The sequence below is a fragment of the Carettochelys insculpta genome, chromosome 1 (genome assembly GCF_033958435.1).
Source record: "Carettochelys insculpta isolate YL-2023 chromosome 1, ASM3395843v1, whole genome shotgun sequence".
Taxonomy (NCBI): Eukaryota; Metazoa; Chordata; order Testudines; family Carettochelyidae; genus Carettochelys; species Carettochelys insculpta.
This window is the reverse complement of record NC_134137.1, coordinates 235,636,836-235,659,964: the sequence shown is the minus strand read 5'-3', so window position 1 is coordinate 235,659,964 and position 23,129 is coordinate 235,636,836. Positions and strand designations below refer to the sequence as shown.

General features: G+C 49.4%; 1 protein-coding gene across 1 annotated transcript in view; it reads left to right on the top strand.

Annotated features, from left to right (window-relative positions):
* Positions 1 to 15,465, top strand: part of A2ML1 (alpha-2-macroglobulin like 1) — a 31,148-nt gene extending 15,683 nt beyond the window's left edge. Inside the window, exons 18-28 of the mRNA XM_075002357.1 lie at positions 173 to 329; positions 1,418 to 1,492; positions 1,719 to 1,881; positions 5,538 to 5,752; positions 6,073 to 6,288; positions 9,886 to 10,013; positions 10,138 to 10,228; positions 10,633 to 10,701; positions 13,151 to 13,253; positions 14,463 to 14,504; positions 14,603 to 15,465. Coding sequence (XP_074858458.1) covers positions 173 to 329; positions 1,418 to 1,492; positions 1,719 to 1,881; positions 5,538 to 5,752; positions 6,073 to 6,288; positions 9,886 to 10,013; positions 10,138 to 10,228; positions 10,633 to 10,701; positions 13,151 to 13,253; positions 14,463 to 14,503 — 1,258 coding nt within the window. The 3' untranslated portion in view covers position 14,504; positions 14,603 to 15,465. The remainder of the gene's footprint in view (positions 1 to 172; positions 330 to 1,417; positions 1,493 to 1,718; positions 1,882 to 5,537; positions 5,753 to 6,072; positions 6,289 to 9,885; positions 10,014 to 10,137; positions 10,229 to 10,632; positions 10,702 to 13,150; positions 13,254 to 14,462; positions 14,505 to 14,602) is intronic.
* The last annotated feature ends 7,664 nt before the right edge of the window (positions 15,466 to 23,129 follow it).

Below are 23,129 nucleotides of genomic sequence, written 5' to 3'. Positions count from 1 at the left end.
GTACCCGGTCTCCCTCAACAGTGCAGTAATTGCCTCCTTCAGTGCTGGCACTGTCTTTGGCACCCAGCACCCCATCTATAGCCCAGCTCTGTCAGTATCTCACAATACACACCCTCCCGCCCTGTGCTGACTCTCCCTTTTGTCTCTCTGACTTTCTCCTCCTCTCCCCCAGGCTGACAGCATTCGTGGCCAAGTGCTTCATTCAAGCCAAGGAGCATATCTTCATAGATGACAAAAACATTGAGAATGCTTTGAAGTGGATAGCAGGGAACAAGCAGGCCAATGGCTGCTATGCCAATGTGGGGAAACTCCTCCACACAGCGATGAAGGTAACAGCCAGCAGGACCTTTGCTGGTGTAGCCTCCAGCCTCGACTGCTCATGACAGCCTCCAGCATGAAAGCCACTCCCAGCTATGTGTGTGTGCAGGATAACCTAGTTTGGTAACCTCAACCCATCACAAGGCCTAGACTTGCCTCCCTCAGAAGTGTATGTCCTCTGCTATCCAGACCTCTTTTGGACAAGACAAATTTTATATAAAGTCCATTATTTCTTTAATAGTAATAATTGCACAGAACTTGCAAGTCCAGTGAAGTTTCCCAAACACTTGAATCTAAACACACTAAATTAGATTAAAAAAAAACAAGTTTAATAACTACAAAAAGATTTTAAGTGGATACAAGTAGTGATGCATAAAAGTGAGAAATGATTACAAGAAAATAAAGATGAAAGCAACTGGCGGTGATTAACAAGCTACATTACATTCAGAGCAAAGTTTTCTCACTATGTGATTCTAGCAGTCTTACTCATCAAACTTCTGAGGTCAGAACCCCTTCTCCTCGACCCCAACAACTGTTTTGTCACTTCAGGTACCATGAATGAGGAGGACATGGAGAGGTGGTGTGAGGTTTGGGGTGTTTGCTTCTCTTTTTAATAGTTTCAGTCCTCTTCTTGAAAAATACATTTCCAGCTGGGTACCAGGAGACACAAAGTCAGCAGGGAGGGGAAGTTGTTCCATCTGTTTTTTTCCCCCTCTTCTGTTGGAGCTGCCTTTGGCTATCCTTGTTTTGGTGACTCCGTTTTCTGCTTAAATGCGATTGAAGCAGAGCTTGCATTCCTTTGTGCAGGACAGATTTATTCCAATGTCAGCTTTGGAAAGGCTATGGATTAAAAGTGTCAGATGGAGAAAATGTTATAACTTCACCTACAGTGTTGTCACATGTATTTTACCATGACAATAACAAACAGAAAATTGAGTTTTTTTTTCTAAGGGTACCTCCCAAGGCATACTCTGTACAAAGATTATGCCAACAGTTTGCAGGCAGTGGCCTCAGGTAAATTCTGCCATAAGGTGCCAGATGACAGTTGCCATCTGGGATGCTCATTCCTCATCAGCTTCTTTCTCTCACTGATCTGCAGGGTGGGATAAATGATGACATCTCTCTAGCTGCTTACATCACTGCTGCACTGCTGGAAGCAGGAAAGCCACTTGATGTGAGTATAGTGCTGCCTGAGCACACCCTCGCTCACTCACTCCACTCATCTTATTTCTAGCACTGCCATGGGCCCAGCCATTTCTTAGTCATGCACAGTGAATGCTTATGGCCACCACCTACCAAGCTTTATGACCAATGGGGGATGTGGTCCCTCTGGGGTTGTTTACATTTTTCTCTGCTCCATTTCCTGTGTGAGATGAACTCCATGTTTCTCCCTGTTCTAGGACCCAATGGTGAAGAACAGTTTGGACTGCCTCAGAAATGCTTCCTCCAGTGCCACTGATATCTACACCCAGGCGCTACTGGCATATGTCTACTCACTGGCTGGAGACACAGTGACAAGGCAGTTACTGCTCACCAAGTTGGACCAACAGGCCATCAAATCAGGTACCATGGGGCAGGAAGCTCCCTGACTCTAAGCACGGCACTTCCCATGATTATAACACAAATTTCACCAGCACTTAGGACTGAGATACTTTTCACGTAATCAAGAAAACTATTGATGGAAAAAGTTCAGGGAAGATTGGTCCTTGCTGCACCCATTCTAGACTTTTGCTCAGTTGATGTGGCTTCTGTCCCCTTCCTTGAGAGATTGAGCCATCTGTTTCTCTCTCATGTGTATGAGATATAATTACAATATATCTTTCCTTTTCATTCCATCCTTTTCAGTCTTATCCCCTTGCACCACTTAAGTAACTCCTCCCCTTCTTAGTACGCTGGGACTCTTATTAAGTCCCTGCATCTCCTCTTCCATCTCTTAACAAAGCCATACAGAGTAAAGTCTACATTTTCAAAAGTGTTCTCTAAGTTTCAGGTGTCTCAAATCAGGCCCCAAACTGAGTTGACTCACAAAATCAGTGGTTGCTCTTGAAAATGTAGGTCTGGGGTCTTTTTAATGTTTCATCATAAATGCCTGCCTCCAGCTCCCTCATTTCTGGTTTGTCAGTACACTCCTCCTATGAAGTGGTGCCCAAAGCAGTAATAGTGTAGCCTTCACCCTCTAAGCTGGGGGGATTGTCACATGTGAATGTGCTATCCAAAACGACACTGGCTTCTTTTTTTCATTAAGCCTGTCATTCCTGCAAACTCCTGTGTAAGTTGCTGTCCATTGTCCCCATTTGGCTGGTTCTGTCACACACAGTATCTGAGTTTGAGATGATTTTCACTTCACCAATTTTGTCCTAGTTTAGTCTCCTTGGGTGCGTCTACACTAGCCGGCTACTTCGAAGTAGCCAGCACAACGTCGAAATAGCATGCATTGCGTCTACGCACACTGTGCGCTATTTCGACGTTGAAATCGATGTTAGGTGGCGAGACGTCGAAATCGTATTTGTTTCCGAAGATGGGAGTAGCGCCTTACTTCGATGTTAAACGATGAAGTAGGACGTGTGTAGATGATCCGCATCCCACTATGTCGAAATAGCGGAGTCCTCCATGGCGGCCATTAGCTGAGGGGTTGAGAGACGCTCTGTCCAGCCCCTGTGGGGCTCTATGGTCACCGCATGCAGCAGCCCTTAGCCCAGGGCTTCTGGCTGCTGCTGCTGCAGCTGGGGGTCCATGCTGTGTGCACGGGGTCTGCAACTGGTTGTTGTCTCTGTGGATCTCGTGCTGTGCAGGCCGAGTGTGTCTGGGAGGGGCCCTTTAAGGGAGCGGCTCGGGGCTTTGCTGGCCCCTTATTTTGACGGGGAGCACTTATGTGTGTGGACACTCCGCATTTCCTTCCGGGGCGGCTCCTTTTAACGTTCTCCATCGTTACTTCGACGTTGAACATCAATGGCACCAGCCGTGGAGGATGTGTAGACAATAGCGAAAGCACAATTGGAACTGCAGCTGGCAAGGGATGTGAAGAGTAACAAGAAGGGTTTCTACAGGCATGTGAACAATAAATGGGTTATCAGAGAAGGTGTGGGGCCATTACTGGATGAGGGAGGTAACCTAGTGACAGATGATGCAGGAAAAGCTGAAGTACTCAATGCTTTTTTTGCCTCAGTCTTCACAGACAAAGTCAACTTCCCAATGATGGTCTTAGGTGATGCACTATGGGAAGGTGGAGGGCAGCCATCTGTGGGGAAGGAACAAGTTCTGAGCTATCCAGAAAAACTAGATGTGCACAAGTCCATGGGTCTGGATCTAATGCACCCAAGGGTACTGAGGGAATTGGCAGAGGTCATTGCTGAAACTTTGGCCATTATCCTTGAAGACTCTTGGAAATCGGGGGAGATACCGGATGACTGGAAGAAGGCAAATGTAGTGCCCATCTTTAAAAAAGGAAAGAAGGACAATCCAGGGAACTATAGACCCGTCAGCCTTACCTCAATCCCTGGGAAAATAATGGAGGGAATCCTCAAGGAATCCATTTTGAAGCACTTGGAAGAGGGGAAAGTGATCAAAAGTAGCCAGCATCGATTCACCAGGGGCAAGTCCTGCCTGACTAATCTGATCAGCATCTATGATGACGTAACAAGCTCAGTGGACATGAGGAAGTCAGTGGATGTGATATACCTTGACTTCAGCAAGGCTTTTGATACGGTCTCCCACAACATTCTTGTCCATAAATTAAGGAAATATGGATTGGATCCTTGGACTATAAGATGCACAGAAAGCTGGCTTGATGGTCGGGCCCAACGGGTAGTGGTCAATGGCTCAATATCTGGATGGCGGTCTGTTTCAAGCGGAGTGCTGCAAGGCTCGGTTCTGGGGCCAGTGTTATTCAACATCTTTATTAATGATCTGGATGAGGGACTGGGTTGCACCCTCAGCAAGTTTGCAGATAACACAAAACTAGGGGGAGAGATACATACGTTGGAGGGTAGAGAGAGAATCCAGTGGGACCTGGATAAATTGGAGGACTGGGCCAAAAGAAATCTGATGCAGTTCAGTATGGAGAAGTGTAGAGTCCTGCACCTGGAGCAGAAGAATCCCAAACATTGTTACAGGCTGGGGACTGACTGGCTCAGCAGCAGTACGATGGAAAGGGACCTAGGGGTTATGGTGGATGAAAGGCTGGATATGAGTAAACAGTGTGCCCTTGTAGCCAAGAAAGCTAACGGCATACTGGGGTGCATTAGAAGGAGCATTTCGAGCATATTTAGGGAAGTAGTTATTCCTCTTTATTCGGCACTGGTGAGGCCACATCTGGAATATTGTGTCCAGTTTTGGGCCCCCCAGTATAAAAAGGATGTGGATTTGCTAGAGCAGGTTCAGTGAAGTGCAACAAAAATGATTAAGGGTCTGGAGCACAAGACCTATGAGGAGAGGCTGAGGAATTTGGGCTTGTTTAGTTTACAGAAGAGAAGACTTAGAGGTGATTTTAATAGCAGCCTTCAACTTCCTGAAGGGAAGCTCTAAAGAGGGGGTGAGAAATTGTTCTCAGTGGTGTCAGATGGCAGAACAAGGAGTAATAGTCAGAAGTTGAAGAGGGAAAGGTGTAGGTTAGATATTAGAAAAAACTTCTTCACCAGGCGGGTGGTGAAGCATTGGAATGCGTTGCCTAGAGAGGTGGTGGATTCTCCATCCCTTGAGGTTTTTAAGTCCCAGCTTGACAAGGTCCTGGCTGGGATGACTTAGTAGGGGTTGATCCTGCTTGAAGCAGGGGGCTGGACTATATGACCTCCTGAGGTCCCTTCCAGCCCTATGATTCTGTGATACGTGTCAAAGTGGCCTATTTCGATGTTCTTACGTCGAAATAGGCTACTTCGACGTAGTGTGCTAGTGTAGACGTAACACTTGTGTTAAGTTCTGCTTGTTCCTACTCATCAACTGGCTATGATGATGTGAGCTGTTTATATCACACTGACTGCTGGAAGGCACAGGTGATCGGACCATGGCAGTGATGTGTTGTGACATAAGAGAATGCGGCTGAATCACTGAGTACACTGACACAATAGCATTCCTGTCATTTCCCTATCCAGAGTCAGTGTACAGACTTTTTTCAATGTCCTGTAATGAGACGGGATGTAGCTATGAAATTCAAACTGGACTGCTCTCCCGGACCCCAAGCAAATCCTGTTCTGAGTCTCAGGTTCTCATTTCTTCTCCCCTAGGAGGACAGATACACTGGAGCAGGAAACCAGCGCAGTCTGCCACTGACCACACCTGGTCTCAGCCCCAGTCTGTTGATGTCGAGTTGACAGCCTACGTGTTGCTGGCTCTGCTCACTGCAGAAAAAGTGACAAAGGAAGAGTTGGCTTCTGCCACTGGCATTGTGGCATGGCTGGCCAGGCAACAGAATGCCTATGGGGGTTTTGCCTCCACGCAGGTAACAAACTGCTTCTCTGAGCCAGACCCTATGTCTGTTCAGAGAGAACACTAGGGGTCTCCCCTGGGGGCAGAGAGAAGTGGGATTCTATGTGCTAGATTTTTACTGTGCTCAGACACGGTGTGTGTGTGAATCCAGAGATCCCTCTGCACTGTGGGGCTGGGGCCTTGACTCTCATTGTTAATATCTTGAGGGGAGGATCCTGCTGTTCTTGAGCACTGATGGTGCAGGGCAGCAGGGAATCATTTTGCAAGTGCCTTGAGAAGCAGATCAGCAATTTGTGACATAACTGCCTTTTCCTTTTCCTTTTCTTCTTCCAGGACACTGTAGTTGCCCTCCAAGCTCTTGCTAGGTATGGAGCAGTGACGTTCATCAAATCTGGAAACATCTCCGTGACTGTGAAATCTGACAAGAAGTTCCAGCAGTCCTTCCGCGTGGAGGCCACCAACCGACTGATGCTGCAGAAGCAGCCTCTCCCTGACATTCCTGGAGACTACACCATAAGTGCAGCTGGCACAGGCTGTGTGTATGTGCAGGTGAGTGATGGCTCTTGTCACAGAGGCCAGGAGGATGTAATGGAAGGAGGCCCTGCCTATCTGAGAGCCACCAGGGAATGGGATGTTCAGACTTTCATCTCCAGTGCATTGGCTCTAACAGAGCCCCAGGTCGGAGGGCTGGAGGGATTGTGGAATGGGATATGGATCTTTCTTCTTTGAGTGCTCATGTACCTTCCGCATTAGGATTGCGTGCGTGTGTGTGTGTGCGCGCGCGCCACATGCCTTGGTGTTGGAAGTTTCCCCTGTATAGTACCCATATGGAAGCACATCTGTTGAGCCCTGAAGTGGTGCCTTCATGGTGTGGTGTACGGGGTACTCTTCTCCCTTCCCTCACATCCTTTGTCTTTTCTTGTCACCAGTGATGGGGCTGGAATGTTCTGCTGCCCTGTGCAAGCTTGTTCGCATCATTTGGCTGAATGGTCCATTTCTCCATTACGCTTCATGTAAATAGTTCTAGATGGATCTCCCGGGTGTAAATCCTGCAACCCAGGCAAGTGTCCATGCCCATCAGCGACCTATACAGCATCTGCATGTGGTGTCTGGGTGAAGGACATGTCAGTGAGTAGTGTTCCCATTTAATGCTTGCAATGAATGATTTACAAATGCAAGTCAGACATCCTATCCTATCTTTGGCCTATCCTGATGGAGTCAGCGTTGGCCCTGATACCGGACCATGTTTTCACTCATCAGCACAGAGTGTTGCCCCATGCCATCATCCAGCCGGCACTGGTCCCTCTCACAGGCTTTGAAGGAGTCTACAAGATCCCTGAGGGGCAGATCTCCCACTTCCCTTAAAGGAAAGGGAAGTGCTGGAGCAGAGTCATGACCCTTGTTGAGCAACTTGGCTCTTCTGCCAGGTTCCCAGGCATTGATGTGGCTTGAGCAGTCTAGCCAAACCCTATCCAGGTTTGTGACACTATAGACAGATGAAGGGTTTCTGGCAGCACAAGTGCCATCCACACTGGAGGTCCTGTAGGCAGAGCAGGATATCATGGTCTTACTGGTGCCACTCACACCAGCTTTAGTGGTCCCCCACTCAAAGGGGAAACCAAATTTGGGCCTTATGCCTGGGACACCATCCCTGCAGTCCTATTCGCAGTCCAGAGGAAAATCCCACCACCACTCACCTGTGCAGAGCCAACACCACTCAGACTTGGGGAAACAGGCTTGCAATAGCCAACAGCAATCCCTGGACCTCGATTTCCTGTCAATGGGGGTCAGAGTGCGCACTACCAGTACCATGGCATAGTTCTATGGAGGCACATGCCTACCATCAAGGAGAGCAGTACCAGTCCTTCCTTTCACTCGGGTCATGAAGTCATTCTGGGAACTGAGACCACTGCTCCAGTCCTGCGGTTGGTCTCCATGGCAGTCCTCCCAAATGGAGCAGTCATTGGGACTTCAGAGGTACTCCAGTTCCCGATCACAGTGCCGATCACACAGCTGGTCTCTAGCACCGATCCACCTCCCAATGCCTGTTACGGGCCTCTCGCACTAGAGGTTCCTCCCAATCAGAATGCTCAGTTCCAAGAAGAAGTGATTGACACTGCTGAACGTGGAGTCATTGCCCAGCAGGCTCTTGGTCTCCAGAAGCCTACTGGTCACTCTGTCAGGTTCAGAGCAGTGGTTGCTGATGCCAGGCCATGCCTCAGTACACACAGCATTATCTCTGTCTTTGGCACCACCGGCCCACTCATCCCCTCAAGGCCAATAGCTTACAGCCTCTTACCTTGGCCCCTGTGGTGTTTCTCACAGCCTCCCAAGCCCACCCAGTTGGTGGCAGGGACGTCAGAAGGACCATTGGCACTGGTATCACAGCCTCCCATTGTAGGATAAACCCTGGAATGGAGTAGACCATGGTGCACTGTGCATGAAGCCATGAAGCATAGTATGGCGAGACCGTCAGGGGATGCAGAGCAACTCTCACTACCAGGTTCATCCTCTTTATCCCCAGATAAGATGATTTGCCCCTCCTCCCCCTCCACCCAGTGACACTAGAGGACTCAAAGACTCATCAACAACTGCTGCATTTGGTAGCAGCAAATCTGGGACTCCAAGTGAAGGAGTTGGAGAAGCCTGTGGACAACCTGTTCAATGTCCTCTGTTCCTCAGTGCTCATACATAAGAGGTAGTACAGCGCCTTTCTGAAAAGCTTCTGAAGATTACCACACCTTCATGACAGACTCCCTTTTCCCTGGTGCCTATGTCTAAGAGGGCTGAGCAAAAGTACTTGGTTCCTGCTAGAGGGTACAAATGCCTTTACAACCATCCTGCCGCCAACTCCCTCATTGGTTGAAGCAGCCTGCCAGAAGGAAACTCCTGGGCAACCCAGAGTGATGTCTAAAAATGAAGACAGTGTCTGGACTTATTTGGATATAAGGTTTATTCATCCAGTTTACTGCTCACGGTGGTGAACCACCAGGATCTCCTGGGCCAGTATGAAGATAATATGTGGCAGAGAATGGCCAAGTTTGAGGGGGTGCTCCTAGACCCTTCAAAAAGGACTTCTGGTGCATTGTGGATGGGGGCACTGTTGTGGTGAGAATGACCCTCCAGGCAGCTTCAGACAGGGCTGAATTAGCAGCATGGAAAATTACCTCCACCATCTTGACACAGCAAGCATCTTGGCTGCTCCTCCCTGGTCTTTCCTCAGAGGCTCAGCAGTGGCTGCAGGACCTCCCCTTTGATTGGAAAGTGAAGAGCATGTGCCCATCCAGGACAACCTGCCGAGCTGTGGCTTAGTCCTCGGTCCATGTGCTCGCTTCTCCATATGCCATCACTCCGTAGGCTAGGGCTGATGCAGGGTTTGGCAGACCTGTGCTTTGGTCAGCACTGCCTTGAACACCTATTCTTCTCTGTGGGGACTGCTTGGAGTCCTCCACCAGGGAATTGCTATGAGCAAGCTCTCGAAGAAAACAGTTACCACTTAAAAACCAGGTGCTCTTTGAGATGCGTTGCTCCTGCCTGTTCCACACCCTGCCCTCCTTCCCCACTGTTGGAGTTTCCAGCAGGTAGAATCTGAGGGTGGTTGGGGGAGGTGGAGTGCACAGAACCCCTTATAGCACATCATGGAGGTGCCGCTCCAGGACTTGCCAGGAGTACTCTCCTACAGGTACCGCTGAGTGGAAAAAAAATTCTTGCATTGGTGCACGTAGTGAACACCAGTATTTTCTGTAAGCTGAGCATGTGGGCAGCCACCCAGGAGAGAGTCAAATGCTGCCCAGCTGATTAGCAGAGCACCCACAGCTGACAGCTTGCTGGTGGTGCAGATCTGCCCATGCCACGTTGCACATAACAAAATCTATTGTGCCCATGGATGTGAAAAGTTAGCGGGAACATTGGAGAGCGCACACAGCTAATGCAGACTCGGAATGAGCAACACCTCTCAGGGCACACTGGTCACAAAACAGGTAACTGTCTTTTTTTCCCCCCTCCCCTCCACCTCAGGAGCACCACATTAGAGGAGTGAGAGCCAGCACGGGCGAGCCCTGGATCCTCTTGCAGGGGCAGTGGCAAGGAAGAGGCTCTTGCAGTCCTGCATGACACCCTTGGGTAATTTTGTGTCTTTCCCATCAGACAGTTCTGAGGTACAATGTGCATCCCTCCAAGAATGCAGAGACCTTCACGTTGAGCGTGGAAACAGGGAAGAACACATGTGAGAAGCAAACGCTCCCTCATTTCCTGTCCCTCAGCATCCGTGTCAGGTGAGAGTGGGGAGCCACAGAGAGGAAGGGAATAGAGAGGGGCAGCAGGATGGGGTAAGGAGCAGAATTATGGTGGATGGCCCCACCAACACGACCTAAATGACCCTCTGCCTTTCACCTCCAGTTATGTGGGGAGCCGTGGCACCTCCAACATGGTCATTATCAAGGTGAAGTTCCTGTCTGGATTCTACCCAGTTCGGGGCACCAACTACTTTGTAAGTCCCTTCCCTTAACCATTGGCCCATCCTCCCTGGTGATTAGATACATGTGTTACATGGGAGCCAGCTGAAACGGCTAGTCAGCGTAGGCAGAGGTCTGAATTCAGGCACTTACTGTTAACTTTGCCACTAGGATGAAAGTCTGTTCCTGGGAGTACTTTCTGCTGCTCACTGACCCCATGAAAGTTTAAACACTCACCCCCTTGACTTTATGGCTTGTTTCACATTCACTGCTGGGTGGGTAAGATGCCCTGGGCTATTGGCTGAGATTCTGACCAAAGGATGTGGGACCCTTTTCACATCACTGGGCCCCCTAGAATATCACTTCCATGGGTGAGGCTTACGGGAGAGTGATCTGGGTGTTGCGGGGACACTCTAATACTGCAGTTCCCTGTCTCTAGCTCCTGCAGCAGCGGTTTGTGAAGAGAGTGGAGATTGGGGCAGAAGATCTCACCATTTACCTGGACCAGGTCAGTGCAGAACAGGATGGTAGCTTTGTAGCTTCCACACAAACACACACGTTGTTGACTGTAGCCCCACAACAGCAGATCTGAGAGTTGGGTCCCATGCAGTTTAAATGGGAGCTCAAACTGGAGGCTACGAGCTGATCTCAGACAAGTCTTCCATTCTCCTGTGCATCTGAGACACTGCCAACCCTACACTCTTTCAGATTACTCTACTGGCTACTCACCTCATGTCACTCCTAGGACTGGCAGGTGAGGAGCAGGAGGAATGACTGTGCTAACAGTGTCCTCAGACTCATGCAAAGTTCACCCCCGTAAGTCGTGTGTGTGTGTCTGTGTGTGTGTGTGCGCGCGCATGTGCACATTCCCTTAGCATGCTAAGCTGGGCCAGCCCCAGTATGGTGTACGCACCACCCTGCTGCATCAGCGATAGACTGCCAGGCCAGCTGCAGGAGTTCCTGAATGCTGGGGTTTCACCCCTTCCTTCAATAACTCTTCGTTCAGAACCTCATTCTCAGAGCATCTCCCAACCCCAGCGATCCACTCAGTCACGCACTGGATCCAGTTGCCCCTCAGAAGCAGGCTTAGAGACAGTCATAGGCTGGGCTTCTGTCTACCTCTGTAACGATGTCAGAAACTCTTTCTCTCTCAGCTCCATGGGACCCTATGATTGTCACTAGCCCTACTGTGCTCTGCATGTTTCCAACCCCCTCCTTTGCAAGGAAGAGCGTTGGCCCCTGTGCCTCCCCGGGGATGGGGTCACCAATCTGGTGGAACACTGTGTGCCATCTTTGACAATTGGCCCCTGGCATTCCTGCGTTCCTGTCACAGCCACACTGCTCACGTTGGCCATCATAGCTCTTAGATGAGTTGAGGTGGAGGGCTGGGGGCTAGAGTACCATTTGCGGTGGAGGGGGAGAACCTGCTCCAAATAATACTGGCTGCAGCTGAATGCAAGCACGTGTACTGATGCCACGGTAGTGACAGAGACAGACAAACCCCTTTCCATGAGTCTCGCTGTATCGTCAGATCTCAGCTGATGTAGCTGTACAGGTTTCAGAACTGTTTTGTAAACACAGGCTGCCTCCCCCACAGTACTGCTGCTACCCACGCAGCTCAGCATGGGGACGGGCCATCTAGCTCTGAAGACTCCTTTATCCTGCTTTGCGAGAAAACCAGCTGAGGCCATGACACCCCACCCTCCAGCCCCCCGGCCAAGCATCAGACCAGTGGGAGCAGCAAGTAATGCCCATCTCACTATGTCGGAGCTGAGTAGCTCTGTCTGGAACACCAGATGGACATGAAAAAGAACTGTGCTTTTACTGGGTACCTGCCCTTTGTCTCTCAGCATCAAAGCCAGTGGGAGAAATGGTTGGCTCACTGCAGAGCCTCCTTTATTTACCTTTCCCTCTGACACATGCAATTGTCCAGCCCATCTCCAAAATCTCCCACGCTGTGCCTGAGTCTCGCCAAACGAAGGATGAAGTGAAGAAAGTCTGTTACGCTGGCTGTCAGCTACAGTATCCATTTCAAGGTTCTCATGCTGACTTGATCTGATTTTGGCCCCTTAAGAGCTTTGTTACATCAAGAACCTGCATTTCTTATGCTCATCCTTACCACGACAGCTAACCAAAGCAACGTGTATAATCAAGAGAACTGGGAAAAGGAGCTTTCTCAACAACGACTACTAGGCTTTGGAACAGCTGTTGGCATCAGGGAAAGCTCTACCTTCAGATTGTGGTAGAAGACTGTTTTTTTTTCCTGGAAAACATCTCTGTAAGAACCAAAGCTTCTGCATAAGAGCAGTAGGCTCCAACATAATAGGAACAATTAGATGAAGGAGCAGGACAGAGAATGTGCTTGTCACTTCTGGACAGGTCCCACTGTTTCAGCAGTCCAGGCTCAGGGATTAAACGTCACCGCAGTTTCTAATGCCATTCGTAAAAAACTAGATAAACATTCCTGAAATCAAGAGGTAAATTCTTACTGGTGTTTTTTTCTTTTTGTGCTGGTAATTGCCAGTACGGAGTAGCAGGACCTCAGCAGCCCCAGACATGGGACTTGGGGGGGCGGGGAGTGGAGGGTGGGGAGCTGGTTGAGTACCGGCTCCTCTTTTTTTTTTTTTTTTTTTTTTTTTTAAACAAAAAAATGGCACTGAATCTTACCATTGCCTTAGTAGCCGGGTCTGTCTACATTTAAACAACTCCCCGCCCCAAGTTTAGTCTCTGTTGTGCTGCTGATAATGTAACGGGAGGAGGCACTCCAGGTGCATCGGTAGGAAATTCATCTACAAGAGCTGAGTGAGGAGCCTAGGACTAGAATGGCAGGAAGCCTCCAGATCAGGATTGAGTGGGACTGGCAGGGTTTAGATGGAGGTGGGAGGGGTTTCCATGGTTCTGGCCCAAACCAGACCTTGCTGTCTTTCTTTCAACCTCTTATTTTTTCTCTTTCCCAGCTGAATAAGGAGACTCAGACATACTCCTTCACCATGAGCCAAAGCATCCCAGTGATGGATCTGAAGCCAGCAGTGGTCAAAGTCTATGATTACTACCAGCCAGGTGGGTTAGGATATGATACAAGTCAAATTCTGGCACTTTTGCCAAAGAAATGGTGCTTGCAGATTGTGGCTATTTCACGTCAGGTGATTTCACAGCCTTTTGAGTTTCAGAATTTCATGAAAAAATCTATCTAATACCAATTTTCCCCAAAAACAGGAGGAAGGAAATGTAAATTCCCTTTTGCTCAGCAGTGGCTCTTTTCCACTGCAAGAGAGATCCTTTTCAGGGCAAAAATAGTCAAAGATCACAGTGCATTTATTTCTCAGCAAAAAGGGTCCCATTGTGTGCATGAAAAAATGTAAAAAGCCTCATGAAATAGTTTCACGTCTGCTGTGAATATTTGATGCACCATAGGGATTATAGTTTTATTTGTTCCATATGTACTGTAGTGCCCTCTTAAAATAAGATCACCTTGCAAGCAAAACACTTCCCCTTCAACTTCCCCATAGAGTTCCCCTCCAAAATACAAATACAATAAAGTACAGTGCTGAAAGCTTGGATGGTAAAATTGATCAGTGGCAGGTTTTCTACTATAAAAATGTCATTGCTTTAAAGTTCTGTACCTCAGAGCTGAGCAGCAGTAAACAGGGGAAGCTTCATACTATTGGAAAGGGAGAGTCAGCTTCCAAGTGGAACCCAACACACCCTGGGCTCCAGGAGGTCTTGAGATCTTAGACCTTTTTCCCTATTTTAGGTCATAGTTGGTTTTTAGTGTTTCTCTGGAGTGTTGGGAGACTGTCACTCATCGTAACTGAGATACTTTGTTTTAGAGGCAGAAGGACACAAAAAATAGCCCTAGCCACATTTTTGAAAATTCTGTGAGATTTCAGAAGTAGACTTTCTGATGTCTGGCACATAAACAATACCTCATGCAATGTTAAGGATAAAGTTTTCATTAGCAGACTTTTGAGACAACTTGCTTGATGCATCTGTCCCAAATGCATGCCAATGAAACCTCCCCACCACACTAACATTAATTTTAAACTATTATTAAGCCCTCCTTTCTCTTCCTTTTCTTTCCATCTTCCACTGTACCACTTACTGACCAAAGTTCAGCCAACCAGAGTGCAGCTGTAACTTTTGTGACCTGGCGGGGGGGTTGTAGATTATTTGAGGGATTGGGCTTCTCTTCTTTCCCCCCAGGTTGTACCTTGTGCGGAAAGCAGTTCTCTGTTTTATTTATTTATTTATTTATTTATTTTGTTACAGATGAGCAGGCAACAGTGGAATATACAGATCCATGCCAGTGAGGTGAGCAGAAGTGGCTGCATTTATTGCTGTATGATATTTCAGGATTAAAATGGCACTTGGGAAATGTACATAAACCTGCTTTTTTTTCATTCTTTCAGGCAGTGAGATAGACCCATTGTCCCTCACCTCCTTCCCAGGAATTCCTGCTTCTTCCACCATACTCAGACTCTCTTCCCCCTTGGCTCAGAACTTCTTTGCCCTGCTCACGGGCATCTCCGCCCTGCATCAATTAAACAGCTCATCTGTTCCAGAAGGGGGTGAGGAAGGAGGAGGTTCTAGGTTGAACAGAAGAAACCTTCACGTCTCTCTATAGAAAGCATGATGAGGGTTGAGGGGCACACATAAGGTAATCTCCAGCGAACACACTGGGTGTCTGGGGCAGTTCAGAGCCAGCTGCCCTCTTTATTGCTCTCTTAGAGTGAGGGTTGGAGGCTACTAAGAGAGACACATGGGGGATGCATAGAAAGGGAGAATGCAGGGTAACTACTGTTTGGGCACTGGATTGTTAGAGCTAACGAGAGGGCTAGGAACCACTTCCTGAGCATTATAGTGGGTGCAGGGTTAGATTGCTAGGAGTGGTCAATCTCACATCCTGGGGCTCTGTTCATATAATACATATCTATTGAGCTAACACAAAAGTGGAGTTTGGCGTGTCCTTCTGGTACGCGCGTGTGTGGGGGCTAACCCAATCCTGTTCCTCCCAAGAGAATTGCTAGTGCCGGGCTGTGTCCCTGCTCACTTATTAGCCTCTTGTTTGCTGTCTCCCTAGACCTGGCAACCTTGCTGTCCCCAAGTCAAGGCTCTGAGCCTCAGTAATGAAGTATAGGGCTGTTCACATTGTGGTCATGTCTGCAGTGTGGCAATGTAGCTGGGGCTAAGTAAATCCTGGTCCATGCTGTGCTGTCCTGTGTAAAGTCTACAACAGATTGCCCAGAGCAGTCTGCTTTGTGGTTGTGCAGGAATAGGCTGCCAGCACTTGGATGGGATGGACCAGACAAATGCTGCAGATGTTCTCCAGGCTGGAGAGTTGGCAACCTTAAGCAGGGCCAGGGAGGGAGGCTGCAAAGGTGGCATTTTGGGAGGCAGCGGAAGCAGCCATGTGTACCCAGCTGCTGCTTGCTCTTCTTTTTGTTCCTTTGAAGGGGAGCAAGGAAGGAGTACACTGCTTGTGTGAATCATTCCTCTGCTGGGGAGTACCAGTTCCCAGCACAGGTGTCCATGCCATGAACATAGAGAGCCTGGACTGTAGCTGAGAGAGCCCTCTGACATGCTTGCTTCTGCTGCTTTGTTCTCCCAACCTGTTCTCCTTACATGGCTCTGTCCCAGCTCTGTCAAGCTGGAGGTACTCCACTGTAATCAGGCACCATGAGCTGATGGGAATAAGGGGACTTCGAAGTAGGCGGGGTCCTTTCGAAAAGGAGCCCCGTCTGGACGAGACGCGCGGCGGCAATCCGTGTCAATTTCGAAGCGCCGCTGCCGCCCGCATGCTAATGAAGCGCTGAATATGCATTTCAGCGCTTCATTAGTAAACTTCGAAATGGCCATTTGTGTGGCCATTTCGAAGTTTGGGGCACGTGTAGACACGGCCCATGTGTGATAACAGAAAGCATGTGACGGGGGGGGCAAGAGCCCTACATCTACTCTGGGCTGTGCCACCAACTTTGAGCGAGTCACTTTTAACTGCATTGTAGTTTCCCCATGTTAGAAGCAGAGTTAATAACCACGAGGTCAGAAAATGGGGAAAAGCTACTCATATCTGCAAAGAGCTGTGAGACCCTTGGATGGAAGGGACCAGAGAAGGGCACGCTATTACTTTTTTTACAGACCCCCTCAATGTTGGACGTGCCAAGTGAAAGGGAGGTGAATGATGGGGACACACCAGTAGCATGAGCTACTCTGTCCCTTAAGGAAAAGCCCCCCCCCCCCCGAAATTTCTTCTGGCACCCAGTCAAATACCCCACCATGCAAGTCTGTGTGGTTCCCCTTTATTTTCATTTTTCTTCAGATTTGGGAAGATTCCCGGATTAAAATGATGAAAAATAATCAGACACCCCAAAAGTTCATCAGGAAATGGTGTCTGGGGCAAGAATCACCGGGTCCATCTCCAGTAAGACCTGCAGTCCACCATGGATTTTGTGGCCATTATCCACTCACCCAGTGCCAATAACCCAGTACGTCTCAGGTGGGGCTGTCGGTGCACCACTTGACCTTGGGCCCAGGGAGGACAGGTCAGGAATCCTGCTGAGCTGGGGTAGGGCCAGCTGCTGGGAGCACAACTTCCATCAGACATCCTCCACCCTGTGTGCTGGAGCAGAGGAGAGGGACAGATACCCCAGCAGCCGGATGCAGAGAGGAGTGAATCAGAGCTGATAAATAGCCATCTTTTCTCTGGCACCTTTTTGATGTGCAGCACAAAATGCACAGCCTAAAAGAGATGAGGTAGAGGTGATTTTATGCTATTTTGGGCCACACAAGCTCGAGCCAAGTGCTGGTGACCTGTGAAAAAACTACTATGTCTGGAAATTAGTAGCGCAGTGGTTACTCACCTCCCTCCAACCCCCCCCGCCACCATTTCTGGCCGTCGTGGATTGAATTGGTCATGTATACTGAATGCCTGTCTTCCTGCTGGAGCAGAATGTGTCTGAGGCACATAGGTGAGGGTTAATAATATGAGAGCTTGTACCAGTGCTGTCTCTGGGGATTGTGGAGAGATGCTGAAGAATGTCAGCAGCATAGTTATAAATACCAGACTGTGGGACCATGGAAAATTTATGGATGCTGCAGCTATGAAACTCTGCATGGAGTCTAACATAAATTTAAAATACATATATACTTTATGGCTAGAGAAAAATACCATTCACCCCAGACCATCATGTCTCTTTCTTAAAAATGATTTTTGTTTCACTTAATATTAAACAAAATAAGGGAGGAAGGGAAGAGCTGGTTGCTTTCTTCTTCGCTAAAGCTGACAAGATTTTCCACAGAGAGGGAAGAGGGGGGTGATGTGTGTGGGAGGACCAGGCATTGGAAGACAGTAAGATGGACTTTGTGATGGGAGAGAAGGGCAAAGGAGACAAGAGCAGAGGAGCTCCACATTTCAGCAGAAGGAGGCATTGAGGGTAGGAGAGAGAATTAACGTCTGGGTTGGTTAGTGACTTTCACTCTGAACTTTCAGACTCTCAGCTATATGGTTCTTAAAATATAGTTATAATTCGCCCTTCTCTGTCATAGTCCATCTGAAGAGCTCAAAGCACTTTACAAACACATTTCCTTTGGTAGAGTAGCTCGGTGTTGTTGTTTCCCCTTTAACCATAGAGAAATTAAAGAGATGTGAACTGAACACCATACACCACTGCCCTTCATGTTTACATACCACCTTAACCATGAATCTCCTTGTCTTCTGCCTTTTTCTTTTTCAATTAAAATTTTCCTTTAAGAGTTTGTATGTATTTGTTTTGCTCACATTCTCGATAGGGATTTGCAGACTTCACTCCCTGGGCTGTCTGTCCAGCAGCTGTCACAGGGAAGAAACCTGCTAAACCCATCTATAGAAAGAAATGACACAGACGTCCTGCATTCTTGCTCATCTCCACCCAGCTCTGAGCCTCTTAGGCCAGGCTTACAGTACAATGTTAGGTCAACCTATCCACAGCACTGAGAGTTATGAAAAATTCACCCCTCTGAGCCTCGTAGTTCAGCCAACCACAAGGTTGTATTCTTGCACTCACCTAGATACCAGCTCTCAGGGAGATGAATACCTCCGCTGATGGGAGAACCCCTCCCCGGGGCATTTGGTAGTGGCCACACTGAGGTGCTCAGTGATGCTGATATAATTCAGTCAGTCATTGACTGCCCTGCATTGTTTCCAGCCTTACGCTGCTGTAGCTGAGAGCTGTCCTTAGTCACTGGCTCGGAACACTGCCTAGAGTCTGAGTAGAGAACACAGCTGGGCAAACAGAACAGTAGGAGCAGGAATGGAAAGGTCAGAGAGCTCTGTCAGGTGCACGTCCAGCCTCACTCTATTCATGGTGCTCACACCTGGGCTGGCATCTGGTGCTCCCCACAAGAGGTCATTTAGTAGTGCATGGCAGAGCCACACTGGTAGTGCTTCTTTGAGTTATGTCTGTATGAGAGCTCCACTTCAGGTGGTGGTGCACCCCTGTGCCGAAGAGTGAGAGATTAGGTCGCAGTACTCGGTCAGGGTGCTCTTGCACAGGAGCTGTCTCACGGTGCCATTGGTACATCCTCTAGCATGCTCATGACCTGACCCGTTCAGTTCCTTCTCAACTATCCTTGGCTGCAGCCAGTGCTCTGTGGCAGCACTGCCTGTCTGAAAATCTCTAGAAAAGTATTGTTCAAATTGTACCTTTCGCGTATTAGACGTTTAATTGGACTTAGCTGGTTTTAAAATATTCCTTTTGGTTTTAGCTTCTTAGCTTAGTGGTAGGAATAGAGTTTTCTTTAACTAGTTTCTATAATTCATCTCCCTTCCCAGCTGGGAAAATATTGACAGGTGCCTTTCTGGGCTCACCCCGTTTTAAGAGATGTGACTCTTGCAGCCTGTCTTTGATGGCCACGCAGCTTGTGTTCGTTGCCTGAGGGAAACTCAGATCCAGTGTTCCCTGTAGGCTGAGCATTTGGGCAGCCACCCAGGAGAGGTTCAGGTGCTGCCCAGCTGACTGGCAGAGCGCCCATCGCCAGCAGCATGTATTCTACGGGCGGCGTACATCCACATCGGCCTCAGTGCGCATACCAAAATTTATTTGTGAGGAATGGGCAGGGGATGTGGCTGCCAGAGCCTGTCACTCCATCCTGCTCTCCTGCCCCGAGTTCTGGACTACTGACTGGGCCTCAAAATACAGGGCCTAGCCAACAGTCCCATCAGAGTGCAGTTTTCACAATGCCAGAGAATGTGAACAAAAACACTCTCTTTGCACATCCAGCTCCCAAACAGTTCTGAGGTGGAGTGAACGGTATCTCCTCCCCACCGTTGGAAACAACCTGTGCTAATACGGGACTGTCACTTTGTGCTCTGTACACTCATGGGGAGACCATCTGAACCTCTGGCAACTTGCTTGCTACTGCACTGCTCAGTGAAGGTGCGCTTCCTTATTGCAGTCACCACCACCAGGAGAGCAGGAGAATTAGCTTCCCTAATGGCAGACCCTCCACACAATATTTCAAAAAGAAAAAGGCACCTTTAAGACCCCATCAAAATTTCCTATCAAAATTTGTCTCCTTCCTTTCCCCTGAACCAAGCTATATACTTACCGGTATTTTTCCTGAAACCCCAGGCTGATGCCAGGACTGCTTCCCTCCACACTTTCCGCATTCTCAGAGCCCTTACTTTTTATCTGGAAAGGACAGAGACATTTTGAAAAGCACCTCACCTTCTCCTGTCATTGGCTGAACAGTGCAAAGGTGACTCCATCTCCACTCAGAGACTCTCTAAATGACTATCACACTATATCCGCCTGTGCTATGACCAGATCAATATTCTGGCTCCTCTCTCTGTCTGCCCTCACTCAATCAGAGCAGTGTCCCCATCTCTGGTCTTTCTCAACAACTTTCCAATTCCAGACACTGTAGAGCAGCTTCATGGACCTCTGTCCATATCTTCACCAAGCACTATGCCCTAGGACAACGTTCCTCAGAGGACACGCGGTTCAGGCGTTACGTAGTCCTTACTATACAAACACAAGTTCTGGAACCCCTCCTTCCATGTGGAGGTACTGCTCCATAGTCACGTGCAGCAGAGCACTCACAGTAGTATCCCTGGAAGAAGAGAAGATCGCTTGGCTGGTGCAGTAACTGAGGTTCTTTGAGATTTTTGTCCCTGGTTGTGCTCCATGATCCTCCCTCCTCCCCACTGTTTCTCTGGGGTGGAGAATGAAGGGAGGAACAGATGATGTCACACACTGATGAACTGCTCGCAGTGGGCATGAGATGGCTGCTGTGTGTGTGCCGCCCCGCCCCGCCCCGCCCCGCCCCAAGATACTGCTGGCTCTGCATCTCTGACTATAAGAGCAAGACACTTAAAGTGGAGCTCCCACAGGGACAGTCCTCTTGAAGGACTTCAGGTACTGCACCAGGTGAGTAACCTTCTCTTCTCCAGTGAGGTCTTTGCCTCAGTGCCACGCTTACCTAGAGAGAGCACCTGCGAGATCCTGGGCGCTGTCCCTTCGCAGACCTCTGCCAAGTCCCGACGGACTCATTCAGAGTCGAGATGCCATGTGTCCTCCAAGGCAGTGATGACCTCAGTGTGGAACCTGGTGCCAGAAGTGGTTCTGACAGTCATACTGCTGCCAGCGCCATGGACTCATTCATCAGCAGTGATGGACTGCCCTCACAATGGCACAGCTACCTCTGCGAAAGCTGACAGCAATGTGAACGCAGCACCCACCACAGCAACACTAACACTTAGACTTAGCAGCTCCTCAGTGCTGCAGTCACTTCTACTCAGCACCCGGTGCTTCCCAGGCCAAAGAATGGACCTACCCCTGCATCTCTCACCACATAGTCAGTATATGGCAATGAGGAAGGTGATGTGCAGGGCAGCTATTTCTTCTCTCAACGCTCCTCTCCAGCAGCGAGGAGACCTGCCTGGGAGGCTGCCAGAGCCCAGCCTCATTGCTACAGAAGATACAGCAATGGTATGGGCAATCAAGACCCTGTCCATCACCACCCTTCCCAATGCAGTGGTCTCCATAAGATCCATAGGCTGCATATGAAGCCCACTACAGCAGAGCTTCCACCCCAGCCAGACGGGAAATCAGACCTCCAAGCAGGGGAACAACTGAAGTGCCTGAGGTGGGGATAGAGGAGATTTCAGAGATAACAGTCCTTATTTCAAAATAACCTTGCTAGTGTCTAACATAACACAACCCCTATTTTGAAATTATTTCAAAATAGGTAAACCTCGTTCTTCCACGAGTGTCCCCGTGGGTGCTCCACAATAGGTGTCGGGCTCGCCCAGCGCCGCAGATCGGAAACTTTCCAGCAGTTTCTCCTGGATCGTGCATGCGCTGGCGCGTGCCACTCCCTTGCGTGTCCCCGGCCACGTGCGCGATCCGGTCCCCGCCAGTTCCTTGACCAACTGCCTCGGATGCTCCTGAAAAACACTAAACAGAGATCCGAAGCGGGGAGGATGGGCGGGTGGTGGAGCACCCACGGGGACACATCTCGAAGAACCATCGTTACTACGGTGAGTAACTTCTCTTTCTTCTACGAGTGTCCCTGTGGGTGCTCCACAATAGGTGACTACCCAACAGTAGCCCAAGTAAGGAGGTGGGTAATCGGTTTATGTGCAGCTTGACCCCAAAAGGACTGCTGTCGACAGACGGGTGTCCTCTTGGTATACCCGATGTAGTGCATAATGTTTGGTGAAGGTGTCATAGGATGACCAGGTCGCCGCTCTACAGATGTCTTTTAACGCGATGCCCTTGAAAAAGGCTGTTGATGCCGCCACCGCCCTGGTGGAGTGAGCCCTGGGCGGGGCCAGCAAAGGAATCTTTCGAAGTTTGTAGCACATTTTTATACAGGACACAATGTGCTTTGAGATTCTCTGTGAAGGGAGACCCTCTCCTTTCGACCTGGGAGCGAGAAAAACACTAAACAGAGATCCAAAGCGGGGAGAATGGGCGGGTGGTGGAGCACCCACGGGGACACATCTCGAAGAACCATCATTCCTACGGTGAGTAACTTCTCTTTCTAAACCATGTCTACACCCCAGCACACTTTCCAAAGTCAATCTTCCGGAAGGCATCTTTTGGGAGATCGGGTTTTGAAAGTGCTCGCATGCACCCTGAAGCTGATTGACCTTCCGATCTGTCCTTTTGAAAGAGTGAGGCGCTTGTTCAGAAGAGAGTGTCCACACAATCTACAAGCACCCTTTCAAAAGAACGAGCCAGGAAACACCACTGATGGGGTTGCAAGCCCTTCCAGGCCCCGCAACTAGCTGCTCCCTTAAAGGGCCCCTCCCAAATACCCCCTCCCTGCACACACCGAGGGTTACTCTGCAAGACGCAGCACTGCAGACCCTGTGCCAGGAGCAAAACCAGGATCCCGCAGACCCCCATGGCCCCTCTCCAGCTCCCCGATGGGGATGCCACTGACGACTGGGTCAGACTGCTGGCCATGATTATCATCGCAGTCCTCTACCTTCTCCATGGGCCAACCCCCTTGCCCTGGTCCTGCAGCCCCTCACTTCAGGGCACCATCTGCGCCCCATTCCCTATGCCATCTGGTGCTTGTGATGCTACCCCACCAGAGCCGAGTGGTGGGACCGGGTGGTGATGCTCAAGAGGGATGATGAGTGATGGCTCCAGAACCTCCGGATGAGGAAGGAGACATTTCTGGAGCCATGCCACTGGCTGGCCCCAACCCTTCAGCACCAGGACATGCAGATGCGGCCTGAGCTCCCTGTGGAGAAAAGGGGAGCGATCACCATATGGAAGCTGGCCACCCCAGACAGCCACTGCTCTGTTGGCCACCAGTTTGGGGTGGGCAAGGCCACCACTGGGGCCATCCTCCTGGAGGTAAGTGGTGCTTGGGTCACACACCCACCATGGGGTGAGGCTCCTGGGCAAGGGGGAGCGTCGGAGACAGGGGAGGGGCATGTGGGTG